The 22,631-nt window shown below is 36.7% G+C and overlaps 1 protein-coding gene and 1 non-coding gene across 2 annotated transcripts; both read right to left on the reverse strand.

Annotated features, from left to right (window-relative positions):
• Positions 1–689: 689 nt before the first annotated feature.
• Positions 690–992, reverse strand: LOC149011516 (signal recognition particle RNA). Its single transcript, XR_016174888.1, has one exon.
• Positions 993–12,339: 11,347 nt separating this feature from the next.
• Positions 12,340–13,002, reverse strand: LOC149011517 (uncharacterized). Its single transcript, XM_089162684.1, has one exon. The coding sequence runs from the start codon at positions 13,000–13,002 to the stop codon at positions 12,340–12,342; it is 663 nt and encodes a 220-aa protein (XP_089018810.1).
• Positions 13,003–22,631: the final 9,629 nt, after the last annotated feature.

Consider the following 22,631-nt stretch of genomic DNA (forward strand, 5'->3'; position numbering starts at 1 on the left):
ATGAAGAAAACTAATATAAAAAGTGAAAAACTAAAGGAATTATAAAAAATTTTAAAAATCCTGGGGTGCCCCCCCCCGGCCCCTTAGTGGGTCCACCCCTGCACCTTTGGATGTAGGTCATTTGACAGAATCAAGTAATCTTTGTGTTATGTATGTGTTGTGTGTTTGATCCGTTGCGTATTTGGGTTTATTCCCAACAATGGTCATTATATCCATTTCAAAAACTTTGAAAATATAAATTATAGGCTTGGTCATTTGATCATTTCATCCATGGCTTATGGTCATTTTATCCATTTTGGGAAGTTTGAAAATAGAAATTATAGCCTTGGTGTCATTTTCTTCATATGAGGTTGGCGGAAGTTGTCCCATTTGGAAGGATTCTTAAGAAATAAAATAAAAATAAAAAAGTGATTGTCCGAGACTGGAGACACCTCTTGGGGCACAATGGGTTCAAGGCACACCAGCTTGTAATCCTTCCACTGTTAGGAGCGGGAGGTTATCGCTGCTCTATGAAACCAACCTGACGCATTGCCCTCCACTCTAAGAGCCATGAAGTCCAAGCCTTCGCCTAAACCACATGACTCAATTCCTCACTTGGGTGTTATAGCCTTGGGTGTTATGGTCATTTTATTCATATGAGGTTGGGGGAAGTTGTCCCATTTGGAAGGATTCCTGGGAAATAAAAAAATAAAAGTGATTGTCCGACTGGAGACACCTCTTGGGGCACAATGGGTTCAAGGCACACCAGCTTGTAATCCTTCCACCGTTAGGAGCGGGAGGTTATCGCTGCTCTGTGAAACCAGCCTGACGCATTGCCCTCCACTCTAAGAGCCATGAAGTCCAAGCCTTCGCCTAAACCACATGGCTCAACTCCTCACTTGGAACGGGCAAGCCAGAAACTGTACCATTGAATCCGACCCAACAAGAGCTGTACCAGCGTCCAATCACCTTATTGCCCCCCTTGGTTACAAGCTCTCGCTACAGAGCTCGGCATTCAATCCCTTGAAACATGACCTTATGAGATAACGACTGAAGATGAAGTTCCCAATGTGGGACTAAACTGGTAGCATGATTGTTCTTTACAGCATTGGAATTGGTCACTAAACAATAGATCGTTTTCAAATCCTAATTAAGATAGTATCCCATGCCTTCAATTTACCATTATTTTTATTTTTAAAAATTTTTAGGGTGAAATAGAACCATTATTGACCAGACGAGAAATTAATTTCTTTCCATTCACACAGAATCAAAGACCTCTCAAAGATCAATACCTGCTTTAAACATCATCTCGCTTATATCGTTATGAATAAATATCGTTCACTAATGTTTAGCATAGTTGTACTATTTGATAAATAGTACTAAATAATATGAAAAAAAAAGAGGATTTACATGAACCATACTGCATTGATATGGTACAAATATCAAAATCATTTTGTACCGAATCAATATAGTATGGTCAGAATCAATAGAAAATGGTTGTAATAGATACAACCAAACTATGTAATTGCTGTTTTAACTAATATGAATTTTATTTAGCATCAAAAATAGAGTATGGTCATGGAACATATACCAGTACGTTTAGTATAATGGTATAAAGTAAATTTATTCAGTGGCGTATCAATACCATATTAAATACTGATTTCATACCAAATTCCTTTTTCTTTTGGGTAAGATTTTCATATCGAATTGACACCCTTAAATTTTAAAGTACTTTTTTATATGAAAAATATTTTCATGCAACAGATGCAATCATCTTCCTTCCTGTCATTCCATCGACATGTTCCTTAGCGCCTATTAGAATGGTTTTTCTATCAGAACTTAATCTAACATCACTTTCGAGATAGATGAGAATGAAAGTAGAAAATATGCAATCATTTAAATGATTGATGCAACTAGCTAAAAATGTATAGTCATATAAATTCTAATGAATAGTATCTGATTATTATTTAGTTATGAATTGTAATTTGAAATTTGGAATAAAATAAATATATTAACGTAACTATTTGTTATCCAATTGTTTGTTGGTAATATTTCAATCGTTACTCTCCTTCAAATTCTCTAGTACAAAGATATCTATAAAATTTATGCAAATTTCCTACTTTTGAAGTCTATACATTAAATCAACAAATACACCCATAAAATATTAGATTCACAAATGCGGAAAAAAAATTTCCAATCAAAATCATTACAACAATCATACATTTGAAACTACTGCTTGGCATTTTTAAATAAGTCAATCAAGGACTTGTCAAATAACCCAACATCATAAGTAATTTTTGTGTCTATACTTTTCGTCAATTATTTTGGGGTGTCTCTTAAGTTTTTCCTTTTTTACTTAAATATACAATGTTAAGTGTAGACAAACGTTAATAATAGAATAAATTCCAAGAGGTCTAAACACAATAGCATTGATATGTATATGTACTTTTGCTTTTCCTTCATATTTGGTTATTCTTGACAAGAAAAAGCAACATTATGACATAAATCATACATAAAAAATTAAAATATCCTCGAAGTTTCATATTTTGACTTTTTACGTGTGTTTTCTAAACATTCTCAATTTAAAATGAGGTTGAATATTAGAAAATCATAAGATAGAAAGTGATCAACACCAACCATTTGATTAATAGATCATAGTAATAGACTAAAAAGTACAGAAGATAAATTGCAGGTTTGACTTACAATGATGACCAAGGCGGAACTGCAGTGGGATCGGGCCCAAGGCCGTGCCCCCCTCTCCCCCCAATATTGAAAACAAATTTAAAGGTAAAGATGAAGGATTTACATGTCATTCTTATTTTCTATATAAAAATTAAAATTAAAATCCAATTTTTAAGGAGGAAACAATTAACTCTCAATTGTCATCATCCCTAAATTTCTCCCTATTTATTCTTTTTCTTTCTATTTATTCTCTCATCTTCCCTCACGCACCACTAAAAGGAAATAGTTGAATTCAAAAGCTAAACTTTTCTGCTCTATCTTCTCCCCGGGACTATAATCAGGTATTTTTTTTATTTCTCTCTCTTTTTCGATTTATTTTCTTCATTTCTCTCCTGCTTTTTTTTTCTTTGATGCTTTCTCCATTTTTTTTTTTTTTTTTTTTTTTTTTTTTTTTTTCCTTTTTGGGTTTACCAACCCCGGTTTCTAAGGCTTTACCCTGACTAATCCGGTGTTCGACCAGGGTCGCACACCTGGCTGTGGTGGGTGAGTCTCCCAGCGGGGATTTTTTGCATCCACAAGGTTTTGAAAAGTTTATTGTAAATCAAATAAATAGAATACCACCACAAGCAAACAAATCGTGAAAGAATTCATCATCTCTAAGTCTTCTTCTGAACTTTGAATTCATCTTTTGAATTCTATCTCTTCTTTTTTTTCTTTTTTTTTGTAATCGAGTGAAAATAGGTTACAATCTTACGGATGCAAGATCAAATTGTAAGAAAATAAAATTGAATATAAGTTACAATCTCATATAGGTTCTTTATTTCTTGTCACTTTTGGTTTAAAAAAAAATAGAAAAGAAAAGATAACAATTAACTAATACCAAAATTCGTTATTAAAATTGAAATTACTTTTAAAACTGGTTGTAATTTTTAAAATTTTGTAAACAATTTACTCCTAAAGCCCAAAAAAATTTGAATTTTTACTTATTTGTTCCCTAATATATAAACTTATCAAGTAAATCTTTTTCCTTTTTTTAGTACTAAAAATTTTGTAATTATTGTTCACCCCCCTCCCGATGTTGAATCCTGGGTCTGCCCCTGATGATGACCCATATAATAAGAAAGCATTAAAGCAAGTGGGTAGGTAAATTAATGTCTATGTGCAACTCGTATTCTATAGGATTTTCTAACCTTTTGATATTGTCTTAGAGCCGTGTGGAAGGACCTGTAACCCTCATTTTCTTTTATCAAGTCTTAAATCATGTTTAGAGTACCACTGGAACTCCTTCTTTGCTTGCAAATTTGAAAATTGGAATAGTCATGCAAAAACAGCGAAGGGAAACGGGTATTAAAAAATTAGGAAAATTTTAATGAACACCTCATTTTATATTATTATATTATTCAACTGAAAATTTTATTTTAATCCCTATTATTTTACCAATAATTACTCTTATTTTCTTCTCAAATGTTTTATATATAGATCGTCTTTAAAAGATGAATTATTATCTCTTCTTTTTCTTGATATTTTAAAATGACTAAATTATCCTTTTCTTTTACCTCCTCAATCAATTATATTGATATTGTTATAAAATATAGAAGATATATTAAATACAAAGAAGAAAATTATGACAAAATGAGTTGAACTCTTCTAATGAAATATGTGCATTACATATTTATAGTAAAAGTAATTTTTTTCTTTAATATGAAAATAACAAGAGTTCACAAGAAAATACAATGTATGATTCTTGCACACAATAAAATGATCTTGATATAGAAGGATGCATTGATGTGTTCTTTAGTAAATATGGGAACGTGAATCTCCAAGATTGCATATTGAGATGGCTAAGATCTTCATTGGGAAACATCTTTTGATATGATCTCTTTGAGGGTGATGGACATCCATGATCAATATTATTTGTAACACTCCCCCTTGGATGTCCATCAATAGATAATGTACCTTGTCAAAATCTTACTAAGAAAAAAGTGAGGTTTGTTTCTTATCCACAAAGGATCAACTAGCTGATATTTTCTCCAAACCATTTTCATTTCAAAGATTCAATCTCTTACTAGGCAATCTCCATGTCTCCTCTCTGCTATTGAGATTGCAGGGGCATGTAGGTGAACCTCCACAAGTCCCACAAGGACTCTACCACAGAAAATCGCAAAGGCCAAGTTTGAAGAGTTTAATGTCAAATGAATTACCTCAAGTTGTTTCAATCAAAGGTGGAGATCTCCTTTCCAATAAAGTCAAATTTGAAATTCAAAATCAGAGTTACAAGACAATTCAAATACATCAATAGTTGGACTGTCTCAAAGATTCAAAATTCAACTTGGACTCTCTCAAACAAGATTCGAAATTCAAATCTCAATAGTTGGACAAGAGAGTCAAAATTCAAGAGTTGTAACTTAGTCGAAAATTCTTTACATAATTCTTTTATAAGTCATGTACATACCATTCGACATCAATATATGAAATCACAGCAGCTTTCCAATTGTGGATGTAGGCTGAATCAAGCAACCGAACCACGTTAAAACCTTGTGTCTTCTTCTCCATTTCTTCTTCTTCTTCCTCACATATAATATCAATTTTCAACAATCCAAGTCTACCAAGAATCAGGGAAAAGTTGGGCCTGAGAGGAGAAAGGAGAGGAGGGGTAATAAGGAGTGGATGACACAGAAAGAGATCCTGTAGTTGTTCTTTATTTTTTTATTTTTTGGGTCAATGATATGTTGTAGTTGCTAAATAGGTAGAAGGGGTTGCAGAGGAGGGTGATGAATCACTTCTGATATAAGGTTCCAGTGCCTTCATGAGGTCCTCTTTGTTAAGGATAGATCATCAGTTACTACTTAGCTATATACTCCCAATACACTATATCATATTTCTCTTGTATAACCTACTCTGTATTTTCTATAAATACATACTGTAAATCTCTACTTTGATATATGAGAAATCAAATTCTACATGGTATCAGGTTTTAGTTTCAAGCATTTGCCCTAATTCCTAGTATGGCTTCCGCTCCTTTCTCTTCTTCCTCTGCAATGTCCTCGCCATTGATTGTGAGCATCAGCGTTGCTGTTGCTGCTGCTTTACCTCTAAAGCTCAATTCTTCTAATTTCCTCTTATGGCGTGCTCAGTTTTTACCACTTCTGTGCGGCTATGATTTGTTGGGTTACCTAGATGGTTCGTTGCCGCGGCCCTCTGCAACTCCTAGTTCTGAATGTTCTGTTTCATCTCATTCACCAGCAGAAATCTGGGATCGTCAGGATCAGCTTATTTTCAGCTGGTTGGCTGCATCGGTGTCTGAGTAAGTTCTTCCCCATATAGTTGCTGCCAAGACTTCGAATGAAGCGTGGAACAAGTTGAATCACGTGTTTGCCTCTGGTTCCACATCAAGAATCTTGGAATTAAAGAATCAGCTCTTTCGGGTTCAGTGAGGTTCTTTGTCGATAGGAGATTATCTTCTTGAATTTTTTTTATTGCAGATACCCTTGCTGCAACTAATGCTCCTATTTCTGATGAAGATTTGGTATTGCTGGCATTAAGAGGTTAGGTGCAGAATTTCAAGATTTTAGCACCTCTGTTCTTCTGCGTGTTGATCCAGTCAGTTTTGATGATCTTCAAGGTTTCCTTCTAACTCAAGAAATGCATTTGAAGGCTTCTGCTGCTAATTCGGTGAGTCTTATCATGTTTGCTGATGTTACTGTCTGGAGTTCTGGTCCTGCTCGGAATTTTCAAGATTCTTCTCAGAGTGGTCGTATTTGGTGGCCGTCGTCCCTGGAATCGTCAGTATTTTGGTTCTACTTCTGGTGGCAGGTCAGGAGGGTATCATTCTAACTCTCACTTTGGCAATAATTCTCGGTTTAGAGGTTTTGCTTCAAATGGTTATGTTACTGTTCAAAATGGATATGCTTCTCCGAATGGTTCTTCTTCTGGAAATTTTGGTGCTTTACCTTCTTTGATGAATGAAACTTGAGTTATCTGTCAACTCTATAAAGGTGAGGGACATCTTTGTGCTGAGTGTACTCAAAGATTTAACCATGTATATGTGGTAAGGTTGCTGCTCCTCTTGTGTTGTCTTTTTTGCATTCTTTGGATGAATCTTTTTGGATTTTGGATTCTGGCTCTAATTGCCATATTATCACAGTTCTTCCTCATTTAGCTATTCATGAGCCTTATACTAGTTCACACAATGTTGTTGTAGCTAATGGTCATGCTTTGCATATTACTCATATTGGTATGAAGAGTGTTAAGTGTGGTGATCATTTGTTTAAATTGTCGGGAATTATGTGTGTTCCTCATATCAAATATAATATCCTGTCTGTATCTAAATTCTGTGAAGAGAATGCTGTTTATTTTATTTTCATTCAACCTTCTTTGAAATCAAGGATCGGCAGAGTCATCGGATCTTGAATCGAGGGTTGATTTTTAATGGATTTTATGCTGTCAAATTTTTGCCATATTTACCTGCTGGGAGCTGTTCACATCTTGCTCAGTCTGCTGTTAGTTCATCAGAAGTTGTTGCATCTTTTACATCACAAAACATGCATTTTATGTCTACTATTGCTTTTTCTTCTGAGGTTTGGCACATAAAGCTTGGTCATCCATCACCAACTAGGACTAATTCGACTTTACAACAGCTTGGTATTTCAAGGTCTACTACATCTGCACCTTGTGATGCATGTAAATGTTCTGTGAGTCATCGTCTTCCAATTTATACAGCAGTTACTTCTTGTAGAGGTCCATTAGATGTCATACATAGTGATTTGTGGGGACCGGCTCTTGTTGTTAAGTCTTGAAGGCATTAGGTACTATGTGGTCTTTATTGATCAATTCACCAAGTATACTTGGTTGTACCCTTTAAAGGGATAATCAGATTTGTTTGTTGTTTTTCATAGATTCAGAGTTCTTGTTGAGAATAATTTTAAGACACGGATTTGTTCTTTTCAAGCTGATGGTGGTACTGAATTTTTGAGTTTGTCTAAAGTTTTTGCTGGGCTTGGTATTGCATCTAGGATTTCTTGTCCTTACACTCCTTCCCAAAATGGAGTTTCCAAAAGAAAACATAGGCATGTTTTGGAATCGGGTTTAGCTCAATTATTTCAAGCTCATTTGCCTCAATCATTTTGGACTTATGCTGTTCAAACTGTGGTTTATCTTATGAATCGTATTCCACTTCAAGTATTAGGCTACAAATCTCCTCTCGAAGCTTTATTTGGACTTAAACCTGAATATGAACAATTACGAGTCCTTGGGTGTCTCTACTACCCTTGGTTGAGACCTTATGCACAATCAAAGCTTCATCCTCGATCAACGCCATGTGTTTTCTTGGGTTATCCTACAGCATACAAAGGCTATTTATGTTTTGATCCATCTACAAGGAAGATTTATACATCTTGACATGTGGTTTTTGAGGAAGGCCATTTTCCATATCATCATTTGTCACAGACAGCTTCTTCATCTCATTTGGCTACTCAGTGGTTGGTTATGTCTTCTGATGATGTTCATCATTCATTTATACCTATTGAAAGGGCCCATAATGATATAGTTGAGCAACCTTTTTCTGATGTATAAGAACATACTGATATAAGTCTTAATTCACATGTAAGAGCCCATCCTGATGTAAGATCTCATCCTGATGTTAGAGCCCATACTGATATATTGTGTAATCATTGCCCACGGGCCGCTACTAGTAAAATCTCCCTACCCCTGGTCACGAGTCTGGTGGGCCTTCTACTAGTAGTCCAACTGCAAATCACAGTACTGCTGATGGGCCTTCTCATGGATTTCTCATACTAGTACCATGCCGACCACTGCTGCAATTATTGGCTCTCAGCATTCTATGGTCACTCGGTCCCAAACTTGTTCCTTAAGTTTTTAATTTTTAAATGAAGATGTTCCAGTGCCTACTACTTATGCTCAAGCTGCTAAACATGATCATTTGAGACATGCTATGCATGAAGAATATAATGCTCTCATTCAAAATGGCACATGGATTTTAATTCCTCCTTCTCAAGACATTAGTGGATGTAAGTGGGTTTTTTGTATTAAGCACAAAACTGATGAAACGGTGGATAGCTACAAAGCTCGTTTAGTGGCTAAGGGTTTTCATCAATGCCCTGGCTCTGATTTTGGAGGAACTTATAGTCCTGTGGTTAAACATATTACCATTAGACTTATTCTCTCCATTGCCATTTCCAATAACTGGCTAATTCGTTCCAACAGTCATATTATCTCCAACAGTCATATTCTCCAAAGATCTCCAATGGTCATATTATCTCCAACGGTCATATTCCTCCAAAGATCTCCAACTGTCATATTTTCCAAAGATTCCAACAGTCATATTATGGTTAATACTCCCCCTCAAGTTGGAGAGTGAATATCAAGAACTCCTAACTTGTCCTTGAGGAATAGAAAAGAATCTTTGCCAAGGGATTTGGTGAAAATGTCAGCAATTTGGGTAGAACTAGAAGTGTGAACGGTGGATGAGGCCAGAGCGTATTTTATCACGGATGACATGACAATCAATTTCAATATGTTTGGTGCGCTCGTGAAACACAGGATTGGCGGCAATGTTGATGGCCGCTTGATTGTCACAAAAAAGAGGGATTGGCTGCTTCAAATGAACACCAAAATCTTGAAGGAGAGAAGTTAACCAAATTAGCTCGCAAGTGGCCATTTCCATGGCTCAATATTCCGCCTCGGCAGAGGATCGAGAAACTGTATGTTGTTTCTTAGTCTTCCAAGAGATAGGGCTAGAACCAAGAAAAACACTGTAATTGGTGGTGGAGCGGCGAGTCATGGGACAACTAGCCCAATCAAAGTCGCAAAAAGCACGAAGTGATAAGGTGCTATTAGCTGGAAGTAAAATACCCTGGCCAGGTGAGTTGTGAAGGTATCGGAGAAGGCGAGTTGCAGCGTCCATATGTGGTTTGGGAGGTTGGTGCATAAAATGGCTAAGAATGTTGACAATGTGCACAATATCTGGATGAGTAATGATGATATAAATCAACCGTCCAATCAAACGACGATAAGATGCATGTTCAAGAAGGATATCACCATCGGAGTCCGTAAGCTTGAGATTTTGTTCCATTGGAAACGAAGTTGGGTGAGCACCGGTGAGGCCGACATCCGATAATATATCCAAAGTGTATTTTCGTTGATTGAGGAAAATACCTTTTTGTGAACGAGCCAGTTCAAGACCAAGAAATTATTTCATGGGCCCAAGATCTTTGATACGAAATTGTTGGTGAAGGAAACTCTTCAAGGTGGAAATCGCCAAAGCGTCAGAACCAGCAATAAGGATGTCATCCACATATACTAATACAAAGATGGTTGAATTCCCGTGGCCCTTAGAAAAAAGGGAATAATCTGCAGTCGATTGAATGAAGCCCACACTCATTAAGGCAATAGAAAATTTGGCGAACCAATTATGAGAAGCCTACTTTAAACCATAGAGAGAGATTTGTGGAGGCGGCAAACTACATTCTCCCCCTTACGATGATAACCAGGAGGTAGAGTCATCTATACTTCTTCGTCAAGATCGCCATGTAAGAAGGCGTTATTAACTCAAGTTGATGAGGGACCAATTTTTAATTGAGGCAAGAGCAAGCAAGACGCGTACAATAACGAGTTTGGCCATAGGAGCAAAAGTCTTATGAAAATCAACACCTTCAGTTTGGGTGTACCCCTTGGCCACCAAACGTGCTTTGTACCGTTCAATAGAACCATCAGAGTGTCATTTAATTTTGTAGACCCATTCACAACCAATGGCTTTCTTTTGAGGCAGCAAAGGAACAAGTGACCAAGTGTTATTGGTTTCAAGAGCCTCAATCTCTAACTGCATCGCATCTTTCCAATCAGGTGACAACATTACTTTGGCAAAGCTAGTGGGTTCTTCAGAAGAGGAAAGAGACCTGATAAACTTAAGATGAGAAGGTGAGACCTTTTTATAAGATATAGAAGAATCAAGAAGAAAGAGTTTACCGGCATCTGAAGAAGATGATGTGGCGTGAGTAGCCGAGCATATGTAGTCCTTCAAATGGGAGGGGGGGATTATGCAACCGGGTGGAGCGACATGGCAACAACACAACTGGAGGTGGGGAAGGGTTGTGTGGTGGGGTTGGCGGGTCCAATGGTGGAGATGGGAAAACTGGGTTGGTTGGGATGGAGGAAGATTCAAAATCAGGAACCGGAACAGGGAGGGTAGGGTTAATAGATGAAGGGGAAGTCTTTAGGTGGTAAGGAAAAATATGTTCAATAAAAACAACATCTATACTTGTGTAAACCTTGTGAAAAGTGAGATCAAAAATTTTATAACCTTTTTGAGCAAAAGGGTACCCAATGAAAATTCCTGGAGAAGCACGGGGTCAAATTTGTGCTTGATGGTGGAATGGTTGTGTCCATAGCACAAACAACCAAAAGTACGAAGATGAACATATGTGGGGGTTTAATTAAAAAGAAGTTCAAAAGGAGTTGTCTCTTTTAAAAGTTTGGTAGGCAACCTATTAATAATGTGTGTGGCCGTAAGAATGCAATCACCCCAAAAATCTTGTGGAAGATTAGCCTGAAATAAAAGGGCCCGTCCAACATTGAGTAGGTGCCGGTGTTTGCGTTCAACAACACCATTTTGTTGTGGGGTGTCAACACAACTATGTTCATGGATAACTCCATGGTTGGAAAAAAAATGAGGTGGTGGAGTGATTACAAAATGAGCATTATCAGTGTGAATTTTTTTTATTTTAAAATTGAATTGAGTTTTAACCATTGCAAAAAAATCATGCAAATAAGACCAAGCGTCAGATTTGAAGTTCATTAGAAAACCCAAGTATAGCGAGAATAGTCATCCAGAATAGTCAAAAAATATTTAGCACCACATATAGAAGGAATATAATAAGGACGCCAAACATCACAATGTATTAAATCAAAAGAAGATGAAGTGGATATGGAGCTAGATGGGAAAGGTAGCCGGGTTTGTTTTGCCAAAGGGCAAATAGTGCAAACACATTTATTAGAAACTGAAATGAAAGAATTAAAACGTGATAAATAATTAATAATGTTGCGAGATGGGTGGCCTAAGCGCCAATGCCACACATCAAAGGAGTGGGAATGAGTGGATGAGGCTGCAATAATGGAGGGAAGCAACTCCAAATAATATAGGCCATTATGCTCTTTACCCAATCCAATCATCTTCTTCGTTGGTAAGTCCTGAAAGACACAATGATGAGGAAAAAATGTTACTAAACAATTGAGAGCTTTAGTGATTTGACTAACGGATAATAAATTAAAACAGAATGAAGGAACATAAAAGACATTATTAAGAGAGATGGAAGGGGTGGGGGTGCAAGTCCCTAAATGGGATATAGGGTTTGTTTCACCATTGGGTAATGTAATCGGAGATGTATAAAGAACCACCGTATCAGTGTTAAAGAATTGTAACTTAGAAGCCATATGCAAATTTGCCCCAGAATCAATAACCCGTGGGGAAGGGGAATTACCTGCAGCATTTGCTAAAGGAGTGGGATTACCCGATTCGATCACTGCCAATAATTGATGATACTGTGTTGAAGTAAAGGAGGGGGCAGAATTTGTTCCTGGGTTGATGGCGGCAAAGGATCGAGCAAAGAGTCCAGGTGATGTTGATTTAATGTGTGTATTGTTGCTCTTGGGAGGATAATCATGTTACTTAAAACAACGGGAATCTGAATGGCCGTCCATGCCACAAAAATCACAGTGATACATAGGCTTCTTACCATTTTTAGAATGTGTACGAGGAGCAGTGGCTGCAAGGGCAGTTTGATGCAATGATGGATTCGGTAACTCATGGAGGGAGCGATGACACTCCTCTTGCAATAGAAGAGAATAAGCACGATTGATGTTAAGCAAAGGTTCCATCAAAAGGAGTTGACTCCGAACAGAAGAATAAGAATCATTAAGGCCCATTAAAAATTCAAGTAAGTGATATTGTCGTTGAAGATTAATGTGTTTTGACAAAAGACCACAAGTGCAGGGCGGGAACGAGTTGTATGAGTCAACTTCATCCCAAAAACCCTTGAGAATAGTATAATAAGATGCCAAAGAAGAGTTTCCTTGACGATGATTAGAAATGCTACGTCGAATCTCAAAAATTCGAGGAGCATTTTTTTGAGAAAAACGATCACGAAGATCATTCCAAACCTTGTGGGCAGTAGAGATGTAGAGAATGCTATTAGCAATATCAGGTGAGAGAGCATTTAGCAACCAAGAAAGGACCATGCTGTTGCATCGTGTCCATGCGTGAAGCTCCAAAGAATCAGTGGCCGGTTTAGGCGAGGACTTATGTTTGGCCTCAAGAGCCATCCGCATCGCACGATTCCAAGTGGGATAATTATCGCCGTGTAAAGCTGTGTTACGAGTATAACACCAGGATTATCCGAATGATGTAGAAAATATGGAGAAGAACCATCAAAGTTGATGGAAACAACATTATTGGAAGCAATAATAGCTGTAGCAAGAGCATTGAAAGATTGATCCGTCATTGTAAAGGCAGCGGAAAGAAAACGACAACGTAGGGATCATTTACTGCTCTTGAAAAAAAAAATAGCTTCACTTGAAAAGGTATGGATCGTCCTAAACTGATACCATGTTAAGATGATTTTGTAAGGAAGTGATTTTGTATTACCTCTTCATGTGTATATATAATACAATCAAGTAAAGAATAAAATAAATGTAGCATGCTATACATAAGGAAATAATTTATTTGCAATGGTCATATGATCCAAGATCTCCAACGGTCATATTCTCCAAAGATCTCCAATGATCATATTCTCCAAAGATCTCCAACGGTCATATTAAGGCTAATACAGTGTGTCTGCTATGCATTTATAACTTCTACTCTGGATGGTGAAGTTCAAGAAAGAGACATAGTTTAGTGTGGGTTTCTACAAGAAATTGTACAGTCTTGGTTAGGAGAAGAGGCGAGAAAGGCCTCCCCTCCCCCACCCCTTACTAATTTCGAATAGTGTAGATGTTTTTATAATAATGGACTACAAGACATTTGGACCTGAATACTTATTCTTTGGACATGCCTTTCTTCCATTAATTTGCTTCTAAAGATTTGAGATGGATGGCTATTGAACTTCTGTAAGACAATGGTACTGATTAGGTCTTCACTGTTTAGATTGATGTTGAAGAGATCTGGACATGGCTCGATTGCCAATAGTCTTGTTTAGTGGAATATTTGGTAAAAATACGCGTAATATTTGGTAAAAATGCGCATTGAAACCCCCTTCCTTTCTTCTTCTTCTTCTTTTTTATTTATTTATTTATAAAACCCATCTTCAACGCAATTTTTCTTCTCATAAGATCTACCTACAATCAAGAATAGAAGCCAAAACTTTACCCCTATTCCCATTTGTTTATCTTCACCTTTACTTAAACCTCCCAACCGACAAAAACGTACTTCTTGATGGAATCAATTCTTATTTCTCAAATTTCAATTTGTCTCACTTTGTCATGTCTCTTGAATTCAAATCCATCTACTGCCAATGAATATATTTCAAAGGTTGAAAGATGAAATACTTAAAATTACAAATCAACGTTTAAGAATACAAAACATGTGCATTTGGACATATAGCTTTACTAGTTGAATATAAAAGAAGAAAAAGACAAAGAAAAAGAGTCCACAAAGGAGAGAGAATAGAATAGAGAGATGAAGGCAAACTTAGAATCATACAAAATACATCAATAAAAAGAGCAAGTTTGGTATTTTAAAAATTTGTTTAGTAATGACATCATCATTACTTTAGTCCTTAACAGTAAGGTGCGTTTGTTATTGATTCCAAATCCAAAATGTCAATATATAATAGGATATATTGTCATGGTCGTCAGGGAGATGCTTTTGGTTTTATTTTCTAATTTTTATGTAAAGCAAAATGTTTTTTATTACTATTATGGGAATATTATCTCATGGTTTTTCTTTTATGTTTATAGATAGGGAATTCAACCCATTTGTTTTTCTTCACCCATACCACCGATCTTGGGTTGTTGTACCTCATAGGATTCATCACCTATGGTATTGTTATCCCAACGATGGTAACCTCAAAAATTGAGTGTCGTTCTTATCAAACCCCCCACAAAGGAAGAATTAAAGGATGGTAACCTCAAAAAAGGGTGTTATACGAAAGGAGATGAAGGAAAGGTTTGTTTGTTGTTGAGATCTTTGTATGGGTTGAAACAATCTCCAAGACAATGGTACAAGAGATTTGATGCTTTTATGCTTAAGAATAAGTTTAGGAGAAGCTAGTTATGATCATTGTGAGTAATATTGTGAATTCAAACCTCATGCTTTTATTTATCTCTTGTTGTATGTTGATGATATGCTCATCGCTTGCAAAGATAAATTTCAAATTTATAAGTTGAAGAATGTTCTTAAATCTGAGTTTGAAATGAAGGATTTAGGGGCTGCAAGGAGAATCTTGGTATTGACATATTTAGAGATGGATCTAATGACTTTCTTACTTTGTCTCAAGTAGGTTACTTGCATAAATTGATTACTAGCTTTGGAAGTGCAAATTATAGAGTTGTTGATACTCTTTTGGGTGCACATTTTAAGTTGAAATCTTATTTCGATGCTGTTTTAACTAAAAAAATCTTATCAAACTTGTGTTGGATCTCTTATGTATGCTATGGTCTATTCTAGACCTGATTTAGCCTATGTTATTGGGCTAGTTTGAAGGATTTATGAGTCATCCTTGTGATGTTCATTGGACTGTCGTACTGTGGATTTTAAGATACTTGCATAATTCAGCTGCTAGTTATAAACTTTTGTATGATAATACTTGTGGTGTTAAGCTGAATATTGTTGGATTTGTGACTCTGATTTTGCTGTTGCGTTTGTTAAGAGAAGATCTTTAACTGGTTATGTGTTTACTATTGGTCGAAACTTGATTAGTTGGAAGTCTTCCCTTCAACATGTGGCTGGTCTTTCTAACATTGAGGTTGAGTATATTGCCTTATATCCTTGGAGGAGGAGGCTCTTTGGCTTAAGGATATCCTTGGAGAACTTGGTTTTGGTAATATATGTTCTTTGTCTCTAAGAATAACATGTTTCATGAACATACTAAACATGTGGATGTGAGGTTGCACTTTATTAGGGATATAATCTCCAAGGGTTTGGTCAAGATTGTTACATCTAACAATCCTACTGATATTTTGACTAAAGTGGTACCTGTTAACAAGTTTAAAATTGTATTGAACATGTTGGAGGTGCTTGTTGTTTAAGTTTTCATTCACTTTCTTATTTTTCTGTTTCTTTGGTAAGTTCTTTGTGATTCAAGTAATAATGATAGCCAAAATCAGTGTCAAGGTGGAGGACGTTGGAATTGTTCTTTAGCAAGGGCATTTTTGTCCTTTTATCTCAAGAGGGATATATATTATTTTTATGAGGGGCATTTCAGTCCTTTCATTTTGTTGTAATTCATTTTACCCCAAAAGGGGGTTTAGGGTTTTCAGCTCGTGAGATTTGGTTTTAGGTTTGTGCTCTGCTCTGCGTGGTGCGATCGTCTCTCTTGTTGTTGCATCTGGTGTGAGGTGCTCTCGTGGTGATTTTCTTGGTTGTTTGAAGGCTTCTTGGTCTTCGGTTGAGCCTTCTTGTGCTCAATGACTCGTCAGTGGTGTATGAATCAGGTGAGATTATTTCATGGCTGTTGTTCTTGCTGTGCTAGGAGCTATTTCTCGATCTCTTGAGAGTTTCATCTCTGAGTTGATATATTTGTTGTAGAGAGTTCCTATTGTACCCAACTTAACATTGACATTAGTTATGCATGTTATCTGGAGTTTGGCAATAAAGATTCTTGATAAAGTCAAAATGAGGGCTCTTGGGAGATATAGAAATATGTAATACTTATGTTCTATATATTCCTAGTTTATATCTTCTTTATCCCAGTCTTTGTATTCTATATATATGCATAAGAAATACGCAAGCGAAGCGTGAAATGTTTTTATTTTCATAATTTGGTGTAAGAAAAGGTTCACTCTTTTGTCCAGTTAATAGAAGGTTTCCGATTACTAATCATGAATATAGGTAAAAAAATAAAATAAAATAAAAAATAGATCAGTAAGAAAAAGGAATTACCCGAAATTTATTCTTAGAATTCAATTTTTTGTCACCAAAGAAAATCCTATTCTTCTTGTGATTTTATCATTATGACAAACTAAATAATTGTTTGCCACAGTAAATTAATGCTCTACTTGATTGATTGAAGTTTAGTTTAAGGGAAAGAAACCATGGAGCTTAATAACTCACTGATCAAAACGCCTTTTAAAAGATTATGCGGTACGATTGGATCGAATAAGCCCTTTTGGAATAAATACTCAGCCGCTTGTGAACCATTAGATATTGTCTTATTCAATGTCTGTTCAATTACTCTTTTACCTACAAATGCAATGTAGGCATTGGGTTCGACAACAATAATACCTCCGAACATACCAAAAATTGCTGTCACCCCACCGATCGTGGGAGAGATGTAGGATTTAAACGTAGAATAATTTTTTATTTGATCCCATGGCCCTTCTTTCTTGCTTAACCGTTTATTGATGGCAGGGTTGACCTTTGCCTTGTGGCACTCTGTCATTATACACTTACTCAACGGAAGAGAACTCGATCTGTCAACGTGGGCTATGATAATTATATAAAGCAGAAGATATTTTAACCATTTGTATCAAGCTCAAACTCCCTTCTTGCATTTTTGCTCCTCTAAAAGAAGAAAGAGAAGGAACAAAAGCAAAGAGGTTTTGGTTGCCATTGAAATCATCTATTTACAACTTAAGATCTATTCAGAACAAACATAGTTTGTCAGATATTGCAATGTGTGGTATTTTTCTTGGTTTTTTCTTCTTTTTTTTTTTTTCTATTTTTTTCTTTTTTCTGAAGTGACCTTAATCTTTGTTGTTACCAATTGATTGTTCTCTTGATTTGAGAAGGATATTTGTACAACTCTTTTCTCATAGTGGATTGATGCAATATTTGTCCCATGGTTTTTTCCCTCTACACTGGAGGGTTTTCCCACGTAAAAATTCTTAGAGTCTTTGTGTTGTTTATTTTTCCTGAGCTACTTTATTATTTCTCAAATACACACTAGATTATTGGGTTTGTTAATCCCAACATTAGGATATAATCCCTTCACCCATCTTCTTCCCATCCCTCACCCAAAACTGCTCACCACCACCGGAAACTGCCCATAGCCGCCACCAAAGACCAAAACCCTTCCCTGCCGGAGACCACAACCCACCCCTAAACCTTCTTGACCGACATCTCTCTCTCTAACCAAAACCAAAAGCAAATGTATAGCATTTACAATATCAAAATCTTAGTGTGAAGGAAAAAATAATTAAGGAAAAAAAAAAAAAAATAAGCGCAGAGCACCCACCTCCACTAACAGATCTGAAGAACAACATGCAACATATTGATGAAGCCTAATAACATATCTACACCAATGTTGTCTATCATACTTGAATTCGTTATTGTAGAAAAAAATAACATCAAGACTTTTTTACTGGGCTAAATATATCTAAACAAGGGCGGACCCAGGATTTAATATTAGGGGGGGCGAAGAATGGAAGTCTAGATTGGGGAAGCACCAATGCTTTTTCGCCACACATATTGTGTGGGCCCTTATAAGACCATTGGGGGTCCCACATATAAATTATTTTATTATATTAAGGAATATGTCGTGAAAATTTAAAGACAGAGAATCTGAGAAAAGCCAAACCCTAGGAAAACCCTAATGGAGACGTATTCAGAAGGTAACCCGACGATGAAAGATTTCCTTGAAGAACTCGATCAGATGCAAAGGAGCAACAAGAAAATTAAAAGAGGGCGATTGCTGCTCGAAGGGGAGACTCCTAAGATGGTGACTAGGTGAACCTACGTCGATACGGTTAAAGAAAGGCGAAGATTTTTCAAAAGCAGGGAAGGAACAATGGCGGATGAAGATGGTTATGATAACGAGGGATTTAGCACAGATTGCTATTCAGATTAGGAAACTGATAATGAAGAAGAGGAAGTGCTTACAACTGCAGATGATCTGTTCTACCCAAACATCACCTTATCAAAGAGGAAAAAGGAAGACCTCTGAGAGCCATGGAAGCAATCTGTTATAATCAAACTGGTAGGAAGGCATGTAGGTTATATCTTCCTATCCAACCGACTGAAAACTCTGTGGAAACCTACGGGATCATGGGACTTAATTGACATAGGTTATGATTACTTCATAGCAAAATTTGGATCCAAGGAAGACTATAGAAGAGTATTAACTGAAGGGCCCTGGATAATTGTGGACCACTACTTGTCAGTGAAAAGGTGGGAACCAAAATTCAACCCAGTGATAGAAGAAGTCAAAAAATTAGTCGTATGGATTAGATTCCCAGACATTCCCATTGAATACTTTAACAATATCTTCCTTACAAAATTTGGTAGAAGAATTGGAAAAGTGATTAAAATAGATTCAACCACTGCAAAGGCTACGAGAGGAAAGTTTGCCAGAGTTTGTGTAGAAATTGATTTGAACAAGCCACTCCTATCAAAATTCTGGCGAAAAGAGTTCATTAGAAATTGTATGAATCTCTCCACTTTTTATGCTTCGGTTGTGAAAAGTTTGGCCACCAGAAAGAACAATGCCCTGATGCTGAAGCTATAGAACAAAATGAGAAGAGAAAGAATGACGGAGATCATGCACCAGAGGTTGATGGTAGCGATTAATCTAGGAAACAAAATGCACCACCGGACACATATAGGCCTTGGATGCTAGTACAAAAACCCAAATATAAAAAGAGAGATGGTGGAGGGGGTGCTGTCGGATTTAGCGACGTCGACGGGAACATGAGGGTGAATCAATAGATTGATGGTGAAATTAATCCGAGTTTCTAGGCAAAAGGGTCGTTGTTTGCTGCTTTAGGAATGGAAAGAGAAAATGACGTGTGGGAAGGGAATGCTAATACAAACAATGAGGCACTGGTAACACCAATGCAACAAAACACTTAACCCCTACAGCAAACCCATTTAGTACATAAAAAACAGGGTGATGTAGAGGATTCGATGGTGGATACAGAGGATTTTGGTCAAATTAGGGAAGCATCGGTTGTTCTAGAGACTCCAAGGAGTCAAATGCAAATTAATTTTGAGCTCCCAATAGATGTTGCAAACGCCCAACAGAGAATCACCCAATATCAAAACATGGAGCTTCAACAAGCGGTTACTCTACAGGGTGATAATGGTGGAGCTGGAATTATAAATCCTGCCTCATTTGAAGGAAGAACTAACAGGACGGACCCTAGGAAAAGTATCCTGAAGAAGGAAGAATTGAGAGATCATGAAAAACCACCTGACCCCCTAGTTGGAAGTGGAAAATCGATGTTTCAAGATGAGAAGGAGGATTTTCTGATGGCTATTTCAAACCCTGATACAAATGCGATGACGATCGATAGGGAGGTAACTCTCTCTCTTTAATTATTTTTATGAAGATTTTTGTTTGGAACTATAGAGGTGCAAGTAACAAATCCTTCACCACTGCAATTAAGCATTATAGAAATATATATATATATATATATAGAGTCCAGATTGTATTGTTATCTTGGAACCACGGATTAGTGGTGAAAAGGTTGCAAAGTCATACAGAACCTAAGGGGGATTGCAAGTTATAGGAGTGATGCCGTTGGTTTCTCTAGGGGGATTTGGTGCATTTTCTTGAATGAGGAATGCAAACCAACATTGATGCAAGAGCATAAACAATGTCTCCTATTTGAAATAATTGATAACAAGAAAAACAAATGGTTTTTTGCTGCTGTTTATGAAGCTATCAAAAAAAGTTATGTGGGAAGATCTAGTTGTGGCTGAAAGAAATTATGTAGGACCTTGGATGGTGGCAGGTGATTTTAATGACATACTAAACAGTTCTGAATCTAAAGGGGGAGTGGAGGTTTCCAAGAGAAAGTGTGGAAATTTTAGAACTACCCTTGACAGGTGTGGTTTGTTTGACATGGGTTACACAGGAACCAAATACACTTGGCGAGGTCCTAAGTGGGAAGGAAGACGAAGAATATTCAGAAGACTTGATAGAGGAGTTTGTAACACTGACTGGAGAGTGCTCTTTCATGATGCAATAGTTCATGTGGTGCCGCGTATCAAATCCGATCATCACCCCTTGATTATAGATCTCAACAAAAAAGAAAAACGATGCTTTACAAAGCCTTTTAGATTTGAGGCAATGTGGACTACTCATGAAGACTTTTCGCAAGTGATAAAGGACAATTAGAAGGCTACTGAGGTGGTTCCTGAAGCCTTATCACGAATGCAAGATAATCTAAGAGAATGGAATATTACCAAGTTTGGTAATATAAAAGCAGCAAAAAAAAGATTGCATGCTCGCCTTGGAGGTATTCAAAAGAAAATGGTTGATGGGAACTATAATCCTTTCCTTATTAATTTAGAGAAAAACCTCAATAGGGAACTGGAGATGGTGTTGGATAGAGAAGAAATCTTGTGGGCCCAAAAGTCAAGAAAAATATGGATGCTACAAGGAGACATAAATATAAAAAAATTTTCACACCTCTACAATGTGGATCTTATTAGTGATCCAGAAAATCTAATAGAGCACGTTACAAGCTTTTTCATCAATTTATTTGAAGATGATATGATTACTAGAAAGGTACTTCACTCCCTACATAGCTTCCCTAAAGTATATCCTATCCGTTTGGAAACTCTCACTAAATCTTTTGGTTGGGAAGAAATTCATAAAGTGGTTAAAAACTTGGGCCCGTGTAAAGCTCTGGGACCTTATGGTTTTCACACCACTTTTTATCAGCAGTCATGGGAGACAGTTGGAAGCTCTATCGTGAATATGGTTAAAGAAGCATTCGAAGGGAGACTGAATCATAAATTAAATGAAACACTCGTTGCTTTAATTCCTAAGGTGGAAAGACCCGAGAAAGTGACACAATTTTGGCCCATCTCCCTCTGTAATGTGAGCTTCAAAATCATTACTAAGGCTATCACAAATCGGTTGAAAGAATTCATGCTAGATTGGATTTCTCCTAATCAAGTCAGTTTCGTCCTAGGAAGACATATACAAGAGCACATTATCACTTCTCAAGAAATATTCCATTTTATGTGAAGCAAATCTAGAAGAACTTCCAACATAGCTATTAAGATTGATTTAGAAAAAGCTTATGATCGTCTGCGATGGGATTTTATTAAGGAGACCCTTATTATGGTGGGAATCCCAAATAAATTAGTAGAATTAATCATGGATTGTATTACCTCTTCCAGTTTAAGTATTCTATGGAACGGTGAAGCTACGACTCCATTCAAACCATCGAGAGGAATCCGGGTGATCCTTTATCACCTTACATCTTCGTTATCTTGTGCATTGAAAGATTAACTCACTGTATTCAAGATACGGTCTCCGATAATAGGCGGAAACCAATTAAAGTGGGAAGATCTGACCCAAATGTATCTCACCTAATGTTTGCAGATGATGTTATACTTTTCTCAGAAGCCTTGATGTAACAAATTGAAATTATTAATAGGTGTCTGGACGATATTTGCGAAGCTTCTAGCAGCAAAGTAAGCATCCCAAAAACAAGAATTTTCTTCTCAAAAAATACTAATAGAGAGCGAGCGAAAGAAATTACCCAGGCAAGTGGATTTACGCAAACAAAAGATATTGGTCGGTACCTTGGAGTTCAAATTTGGAATGGAAGGATTAAGAAGGAGAATTATAAGCAAATATTGGAGAAAGTTAAGTGTTACTCTTGCAAAATCAGTAGCTATGTCAATTCCCATATATTCAATGCAATCAGGCCCCCTCCCTAAAGGAATATTACATGAAGTGGAGAAGGTAGCACACGGCTTTGTGTAGGGAGACACTCAGAGTCAAAAACGCGCTCATCTCATTCGTTGGGAGACATTATGTAAATCAAAGGAGATGGGGTGACAG

This window comes from Hakea prostrata, chromosome 7, assembly GCF_041222555.1.
Source record: "Hakea prostrata isolate BN-2017 chromosome 7, UWA_Hpros_2, whole genome shotgun sequence".
In the NCBI taxonomy this organism is placed as follows: domain Eukaryota; kingdom Viridiplantae; phylum Streptophyta; class Magnoliopsida; order Proteales; family Proteaceae; genus Hakea; species Hakea prostrata.